The sequence below is a fragment of the Arachis ipaensis genome, chromosome B01, assembly GCF_000816755.2.
Source record: "Arachis ipaensis cultivar K30076 chromosome B01, Araip1.1, whole genome shotgun sequence".
NCBI classification, from domain to species: Eukaryota; Viridiplantae; Streptophyta; class Magnoliopsida; order Fabales; family Fabaceae; genus Arachis; species Arachis ipaensis.
Window position 1 is genome coordinate 101,581,725 of NC_029785.2, and position 9,437 is coordinate 101,591,161.

A 9,437-nucleotide genomic window follows, 5' to 3' on the forward strand; every position below is an offset into this window, starting at 1 on the left:
ATAATGCAAGGAGGATGCTTGGTGACTTTACTGCACCTAATTCCAATTTACATGGAAGAAGCATCTCCATCCCCACCATTGGAGTAAACAATTTTGAGCTGAAACCTCAATTAGTTTCTCTGATGCAGCAGAACTGCAAGTTCCATGGACTTCCATCTGAAGATCCTTTTCAGTTCTTAACTGAATTTTTGCAGATCTGTGATACTGTTAAGACTAATGGAGTAGATCCTGAAGTCTACAGGCTCATGCTTTTCCCTTTTGCTGTAAAAGACAGAACTAGAGTGTGGTTGGACTCTCAACCCAAAGATAGCCTGAACTCTTGGGATAAGCTGGTCACGGCTTTCTTAGCCAAGTTCTTTCCTCCTCAAAAGCTGAGCAAGCTTAGAGTGGATGTTCAAACCTTCAGACAAAAGGAAGGTGAATCCCTCTACGAAGCTTGGGAGAGATACAAGCAACTGACCAAAAAGTGTCCTTCTGACATGCTTTCAGAATAGGCTCCATGAGAGCCCACTGTCAAGTTATTGACATTAAAGAAGCGCTTGTTGGGAGGCAACCCAATTTTTATTTAATTATATTTTTATTAGTTATATATCTTCATATGTTCATGATCATGTGGAGTCACAAAAACAACTGAAAAAATTGAAGAAAAAATCAAAAACAGCATTAAAAACAGCACACCCTGGAGGAGGAGTTCACTGGCGTTCAAACGCCAGTAAGGAGCATCTGGCTGGCGTTCAACGCCAAAACAGAGCATGGAGCTGGCGCTGAACGCCAAAAACAAGCATGAAGCTGGCGTTCAACGCCAGAAATATGCTGCATCTGGGCGTTGAATGCCCAGAACAAGCATCAGTTCGGCGTTTAAACGCCAGAATTGCATGCAAAGGCATTTTACATGCCTAATTGGTGCAGGGATGTAAATCCTCTACACCTCAAGATCTGTGAACCTCACAGGATCATCTCAGGATCTGTGGATCCCACAGGATCCCCACCTTCCCTCCTTATAATCCTAGTTTCTTCCACATCTTCTTCTTCATCTATTCTTTCTTCTCCTGCTCGAGGGCGAGCAACATTCTAAGTTTGGTGTGGTAAAAGCATTGCTTATTTTGCTTTTCCATAACCATTGATGGCACCTAAGGCCAGAGAAACCTCAAAAAAAAAGAGAGAGAGAGAAGAGAAAAGGGAAGACAAAAGCTTCCACCTCCAAGTCATGGGAGATGGAGAGATTCATGTAAAGGATCTATAGCTCAGTGGTAGAATATTTGACTGCAAATCAAGAGATCCCTGAGATACCTCAGGGGATACATTTTCCCCCCACACAATTATTGGGAGCAACTAAGGATAGGAGCACCAAAATCACTAGGGATCAAGCAACAGAGACAAGGAAGAGACATAGAAGAGCTCAAGGACATCATTGGTTCCTCAAGGAGAAAACGCCACCATCACTAAGGTGGACTCATTCCTTGTTCTTAAACTTTCTGTTTTTCGTTTTCTTATGTTAAATGTTTATCTATGTTTGTGTCTTTATTACATGATCATTAGTGTCTAAGTGTCTATGCCTTAAAGTAGTGAATATGAATCCATCACCTCTCTTAAATGGAAAAATGTTTTAATTACAAAAGAACAAGAAGTACATGAGTTTCGAATTTATCCTTGAACTTAGTTTAATTATTTTGATGTAGAGACAATACTTTTTGTTTTCTGAATGAATGCTTGAACAGTGCATATGTCTTTTGAAGTTGATGTTTTAGAATGTTAAATATGTTGGCTCTTGAAAGAATGATGAACAGAAGACATGTTATTTGATAATCTAAAAAATCATAAAAATGATTCTTGAAGCAAGAAAAAGCAGTGAATACAAAAGCTTGCAGAAAAAAAGAGAAAAAAATGGCGAAAAAAAAAGAAAAAAAAGAGAAAAAGCAAGCAGAAAAAGCCAAAAGCTCTTAAAACCAAAAGGCAAGAGCAAAAAGCCAATAGCCCTTAAAACCAAAATGCAAGGGTAAATAAAAAGGATCCCAAGGCTTTGAGCATCAGTGGATAGAAGGGCCTAAAGGAATAAAATCCTGGCCTAAGCGGCTAAACCAAGCTGTCCCTAACCATGTGCTTGTGGCATGAAGGTGTCAAGTGAAAACTTGAGACTGAGCGGTTAAAGTCAATTGGATTCTGACCTCCCCTGCACTCAAAGTGGATTTTCTGGAGCTACAGAACTCAAACTAGCGCGCTTCCAATTGCGTTGGAAAGTAGACATCCAGGGCTTTCCAGAAATATATAATAGTCCATACTTTGGCTGAGTTTAGATGACGCAAAAGGGCGTTGAACGCCAGTTCTACGCTGTAGTCTGGAGTTAAACGCCAGAAACATGTCACGAACCAGAGTTGAACGCCAGAAACACGTTACAAACTAGCGTTCAACTCCAAGAATGACCTCTCCACGTGTAAACTTCAAGCTCAGCCCAAGCATACACCAAGTGGGCCCCGGAAGTGGATTTATGCATCAATTACTTACTTCTGTAAACCCTAGTAACTAGTTTAGTATAAATAGGACTTTTTACTATTGTATTAGACATCTTCGGATCGATCTTTGATCAATTTTATGCTATCTTAGACTTTCATGGGGGCTGACCATTCGGCCATGCCTGGACCATTATTACTTATGTATTTTCAAACGATAGAGCTTCTGCACTTCATAGATTAAGGTGTGGAGCTCTACTGTTCCTCACAAATTAATGCAAAGTACTACTGTTTTTCTATTCAATTCAACTTATTCCTCTTCTAAGATATTCATTCGTACTTCAATATGAATGTGATGAACGTGACAATCATCATCATTCCCCTACGAACGCGTGCCTGACAACCACTTCCATTCCACCTTAGATTGAATGAATATCTCTTGGATCTCTTAATCAGAATCTTCGTGGTATAAGTTAGATTGATGGCGGCTTTCATGAGAATCCGGAAAGTCTAAACCTTGTCTGTGGTATTCCGAGTAGGATTCAGGGATTGAATGACTGTGACGAACTTCAAACTCGCGAGTGCTGGGCGTAGAACACGTTTTTGGAGCCATTGCCAGGGAGAGAACGAACAACAAATTTTACAACCTCAGAGTAACAATTTCGCATACCAATGTACAACAAGAGTAGTTCACATCAGAATTGCTAAATGATATCAAATGTTCGAACTACCCAACCACAAGTTGACTTTGAAGCTAGGAGTCGCTGTAATGATGCTGCAAAACATAGACCAGACTTTAGGTTTATGCAACAGAACAAAGTTAATAGTTAATGAATTTGGCAACAATGTAATTGGAGCGATGATAATGACCGATAGAATTGTTGGCAACAAAGTGTACATTTCAGGATGAACTTGATCTCTTCAAATTCAGGATTGCCATTTAAATTCCAACGGAGACAATTTCTATTAACAGTGTGCTTTGCAATGACCATCAATAAGAATCGGGGTCAATCATTATCATATATATGTAGGGCTTTACTTGCCAAAATCAGTATTCACATATGGACAACTTTACGTTGCTTTTTCAAGAGTTAAGAATCGCAGTAGCCTCAAGGTTCTAATTCTAGACGAAGACGGCAATTTAAAGTCAACAACAACAAATGTCGTGTTCAAAGAAGTTTTTAATAATATTTAGATAAAAAAATAGTATTGTCATTTTAATAACATATTATGATTACACTTTTGTACAAATATTTACTGTAGATATAACTAATTTATCTATAACTCTACTTTCAGACTTGAAATGAAATGTGTAACAGAGAGCACAATATCCTATACTAATTGCTTTTTTAATGAGGTTAGTAAAATAGTAGGTTGTCAATAATTTTTTCATTAGCTTTTTGATATCAAGTTTATTAAAAAACTGACATACTATTATTATAGTTATATATGTTCTTATTTCTCTAAGTCTCTTTTTTTATGGTTCAAAAATATATAAATTTCAAATTGTTTCATTTGTATTTAAATTTAAATAAAGATAAAATAACATATTCAATACATTTATTATATAATGACGATAATAATATTTTACTAAACTCAACAAAAATTATAATTATAAAATATTATTTTTAATTTAACATGTCAAATTAAAATATAACCCCATGCGATTCACGTGTTTTGTTTTTTAAAACAAAAGAGCTCAACACATTAAAGTGGAACAAGCAGAAATAAACAATTAAAACAGACAAGCAACTCCAAAAAGTAGCACAAAACAAAAATAAATCCTCGTGTCCTCTCTGGTAAAGTCATCAATAGCACGAGGAGCAAACACCTCTCCACTTGTTGCGGTTAAGTACAGTCATATTGATGATTTCTTCTACATCTTTGTTTTTATTCTGAAATATCCTCTTATTCCTTTTCAACCACAAGTTGTAGATGATCGCACAGAAGTACCACCTCAACCCTTGCTTTCGATCCTCTTTTCTCACACGGCTCTTTTTTCATACACTCCACACATGACTCTTCTCTTTTTTATTATTTTTTATTTTTGGGTCTGCATCGCCTCATCTTTGCCTTCTGTAATATACAAGCCGAAAACAAAATATCACAAGAGCTAACGAAAACAAAATATACAAACTAACGAAGGAAAAAGAAAATGCGATATTTAGTAATTTACAAACTTTGTCCTAATATACATACATGAATTTTTAATGGTGATTTCAAGGAATCTTTTACCTTCTAATTTCTTAAGTCTGAGTTATATATCACATTTCTTACTCTTTCTTTTTTAAATATTATGAATGTCGTTGCATTCTTTTGACATGGGATCGATTCCCAATCTGATGTTGACTTAACTCTAGTCTCTACTTAAGAAATGATAAGGTTGACTTTATGAACTCCTATATATTCTTCTAAATTAAGGTAACCTATTATTTTTTCTTGATAATATTTTACATATAATTCAAATGATGAATATATAGTACAAATTAAAGAATAAAAAAACTATTTTTTTTAAACAAAAAATAAAAAGTCAGTAGTTTTCAATCTGTTAATAACAAATAACAAACAACAAACAACAAAATAGTTGGTCCCCTTAAAGGGTTAAACGGTATGAACTTTTATTTTTTCGTATATGTACCTTAACAAAAAGGGTATGAAGCACGAAGTATATATGAAGTATGAATTTGATGATTATACATATGGTGTTTATAATGAAATTAGTTGAACCAAATTAGTGGCGGCTATTATAAGTCATTGTCGAAGTTCTAATAAAATGGAAGCAAAATGTTGAATTCAAAAGGGGGTGTTATATAATGTAGGGTAGAAGAGCAGAGACAAGTCCTAGTCTAAGGGTAAGTGGGTGACACCCATGTCTATGGACCATGGACCATAGGGTATTACCCTTCTCAAAAGGGACACTCTCTATTTAGTCATTTACCCAAACAATGTTTAACACATTATATTGGACATTAACACCAATCACATCATCACACCTGCCACACTCAAACGAATTCTCTCTACTAACATTTACTATGGGGGTGGCCGGGTGGGGTGACAAAGCTCGTGCCTGGTAGTCCGCTCCGTCCGGCACCGCCAAGATCAGTCCTAAAAATGGGGCAGCTTGACTCGTCTCGTCAAGTAAAACAAATTTAAAGTGCTAATCTGTCTCATTTTACCGAGTGAAGGATTGGTGGATCGGTGAGATAGATTGGTGGATCGGTGAGATAGATATATTTAAAAATATATGATTATTAATTTTTGTAAAATTAATCACTTTTTTATTAAAAAAAGTTTTAAACCCTTGTTCTGCTTTGTCAAAATCTGTAGGTTTGGTCGTGCAGATTTGACAAATTTTTATTATTTGTCGAATTATAAATTTTAATTTGATCCATTTTTTTGACGAATTCGACAGATCAACCTAATTTATTAATTCTAACCTTTACTTTGATAATAATAAGAATTACAATAATTTATAGTGTGTGAAATAGTAGAAAAGGAGATATTGACGCAAAAAAAGGTGTAAAATATTAATATAGTGACAATTAACTTATTTTTCGTTTGTTAAGTTTATAAAATAATAATAAATACGAGATTAATTTTATAGTAAATATTTTAAATGTAAACTAAATAATTTTTAGGGCAAAAAACCCAAATATACCAAGGAGAGCTCAAAATTACCAAAATCAGCCAAACCAGAAATCCATACCTGAATCAACCAGGACGAATTATTATATAATTCGAATCTCAAGTAATTCGAATTTATATAATTCGAATTATCTCCATGCAACAAATGAACGTAATTCGAATCAATATGATTCGAATTATAGATATCCAAAAAATCATGTAATTCGAATCAATACGTTTCGAATTTAAATAACCTATTTCGAATTTAGTTAACTCGAATTACTAGGAGAAGTTCACTTTAGAGAGGTTCGAATCTAGTTGATTCGAATTAGGGTTAAAACGGATTTCCATAGTAATTCGAATCAAGTTGATTCGAATTACAACTGTTTCGGCTATAAAAGGAGTTCGAACCAAGTTCATTCGAATCAGCTTCTCTTTCTCTAACCCCACCAAATCCCAGAGAAAACGACCAACCTTTCGTACGAGTAAGAGGAGAGCGCCTTTTTTTGTCGATGGGGGACGATCCGGGAAGGCTTTATCGTTTGGATGGAGTTGCTCATATCGCCGGTGTGATCAACGACGAGGTTAGTGGTTTATGAAAGCGTTTTATGATAACGGTATTTGTTAATGGTTTTTGATAATGGTTTATGTTACTGTTAGTGGTTTAGGATAGTGGTTTAGGATAGTGGTGCAGGCTAGTGGTTTATTGTTAATGGTTTTTTATAGCGGTTTATTTTAGTGTCAGCGGTTTAAGCAAGCGGTTTAGGCCAGTGGTTTTTGTTAGCGGTATTTGAAATTGGTTTTTGTAAGCGGTTTGTGCTAATTGTTTTGGATAGTGGTTTTAGTGATGGTTAGCGGTTTAGGGGGGTGGTTTGAGTTGGTGGTGTATGGTAGTGGGTTTTGTTAATGGTTTTTTAGAGCGGTTTATTTTAGTGTTAGCAGTTTAAGCAAGCGGTTTAGGCCAGTGGTTTTTGTTAGTGGTATTTGAAATTGGTTTTTTTAAGCGGTTTGTGCTCTTTGATTTGGATAGTGGTTTTAGTGATGGTTAGCGGTTTAGGGGGGTGGTTTGAGTTGGTGGTGTATGGTAGTGGGTTTTGTTAATGGTTTTTTATAGCGGTTTATTTTAGTGTTAACGGTTTAACTAAGCGGTTTAGCGGTTTAGCGGTTAACGGTAGTGGTTTATGATAAATGTGATCATGCATCTGTTTTTGTTAATGGTATTTGCACTAGGTTTGAGTGAGCGGTTTGTGTATAAAATGTTGGTCGTTTGTTTCATATATCTTTTACACATGACGATTTATTTTCTGGTTCCTTATGAAACATATTGTATATGTTAGTGGGTTGTGCATCTGTTCTAATTATGCGGTTTATGTACTGGCCAGCCTCGTCGTTGCATATCCAGCGTTAGGCGGCAGCAGGGGATGCGTCTTGATGAGAGGTACGTTCCGTACCTGCAGATGGCCGGATTGTACCATCTTGCGAGACTGAATGACAGATGGTTCCGACTAGACGAGCCCCTAGTCAGCGCATTCGTCGAGAGGTGGCGGCCTGAGACGCACACCTTCCACATGCCGTTCGGAGAGTGCACCATCACTCTTCAGGACGTCGCATACCAGCTGGGGTTGCCAGTGGACGGAAATTACGTTAGTGGTTGCCTGATAGACTTCCACCTTTACATTGAGGGTGGGAGACCTGCTTGGCAGTGGTTCCATGAGTTGCTCGGTGTTTTACCTCCCGAGAACCAGGTGCAGAAATTCGCAGTCAACTGCACCTGGTTTCAGGAGACATTTGCAGAGTGTCCAGACGGGGCTGATGAGGAGACAGTTAGGCGCTTTGTCCGGGCCTATATCATGATGTTATTGGGCACGCAGCTCTTTGCCGACAAGTCCGGCAATCGTATACACATCAGATGGCTACCTTATGTTGCTCGGCTTGAGGAGATGGGTCGCTACAGTTGGGGGTCGGCGGCACTTGCATGGTTGTACAGGTGCATGTGCCGAGTCGCCAACAAACATGTGGTGAAGTTAGCTGGCCCTTTACAGTTACTACAGTCTTGGATATTCTGGAGGTTTCCCACTCTTAGACCATCTGGGTATGATGAGATTAGCTGGCCCTTTGCCTCGAGGTACCGTTATTGTTTTGTATTATATATTCTTCTCGTATTTATTTTCGATTATGAAACCAATTTTAATGTTTCTCGTACGCAGATGGTCTGGTTACAATCCTGGGATTAGCAACAAGGGACCTCGGGTACAGATGGCTCGCCTGAAGATCGACTTGTTACAGCCTCTACAGCTAAGTACGCAGAACATGTGTATTTCAAGTCATTGTTTCAGTTTATATTGTCCAACCCTTTTAATTTTTATTTTTCCAGTTTTTCCAGTTCCCCTATAGCGCACTAGACGTCATCCAGGTTGTACATCCGGAGGTCTTGGAGCCTCGGCATACGATGTTATGGCGCTGCAGGACGTCCCTGATTTACTTTGCGGTTGTGGAGTGGCATCAGGTTGATAGAGTTTTACCTCAGTTTGGCGGCGTTCAGCCCATACCGTCTCCCGCCTTGAACATCGACTTCTTGATGTCGAAGGATGGGAGAGGAGGTGACCGTTGGTTCCCGGCACAGTACGCTGACTGGCATCTTCACTGGCAGGAGCGTGCGGAGCACATTCTACAGTTTGACATCGTGCCCGACCCCGGTCCGTCACATGATTTCTTGACATGGTGGTATCAGCACGGAAAGAGGTTTTTGTCGCCGGAGATGTTATTGGGGGATCCGAGAGGTATTCCTATTCCAGATGAGGCTACGCAGAGGGGTGCAGGTCGACTTCCAGATATGGACCGGGTCGAGGACGTTCCCGACAGACGTCGTATTGAGCGGAGAGCTCGAGTTGGGACACGTCGTAGCCAGCGGGAGTGGATCGGGGCGGATCTTGCTATGGATGACGTCGAACCCCCAGTTAGGGGTGGCGGGAGAGTTCGTGGTCGTGGAGGCAGGAGGAGAGTGGGTGCTGCTAGAGAGGGTGCCCAGATGCCTAGGGGAGGTGATGTTGCGGGGGTTGATAGGGCCCATCAGGGCGGGCATGAGGGTGGGTCGCGTGGATCTGGTATGAGAGATCCCACGAGTCACACTGATGCTGGGCTTGGTGGTGGAGGTCTTGGAGATTACTTCGTAGGTGTTCCCGGTGATGATCATACCCTCCAGGAGAGTACTCCATGGGTGAGTCCGAGCTCGATGTTTGGAGACTTGCTTGCTAGTGATGGCATTGTGGCCGAGTTTGGTGGACCGCATTTCCTTGATGATATCCGGACCATCATGCAGGAGGATGAGGCTGCAGCCGGACGGGTTCAGACGACAGGGACACAGGC

At 39.2% G+C, this 9,437-nt stretch overlaps 2 protein-coding genes across 2 annotated transcripts in view; both read left to right on the forward strand.

Annotated features, from left to right (window-relative positions):
* On the forward strand, positions 6,570–8,305 carry LOC110266302 (protein MAIN-LIKE 1-like). Its single transcript, XM_021110688.1, has 2 exons — positions 6,570–6,655; positions 7,454–8,305. The coding sequence occupies exons 1-2, from the start codon at positions 6,584–6,586 to the stop codon at positions 8,303–8,305; spliced, it is 924 nt and encodes a 307-aa protein (XP_020966347.1). The 5' UTR covers positions 6,570–6,583.
* LOC110271722 overlaps positions 8,489–9,437 on the forward strand; it is a 7,207-nt gene continuing 6,258 nt past the window's right edge. The window contains exon 1 of the mRNA XM_021122925.1: positions 8,489–9,435. Coding sequence (XP_020978584.1) covers positions 8,521–9,435 — 915 coding nt within the window. The 5' untranslated portion in view covers positions 8,489–8,520. The remainder of the gene's footprint in view (positions 9,436–9,437) is intronic.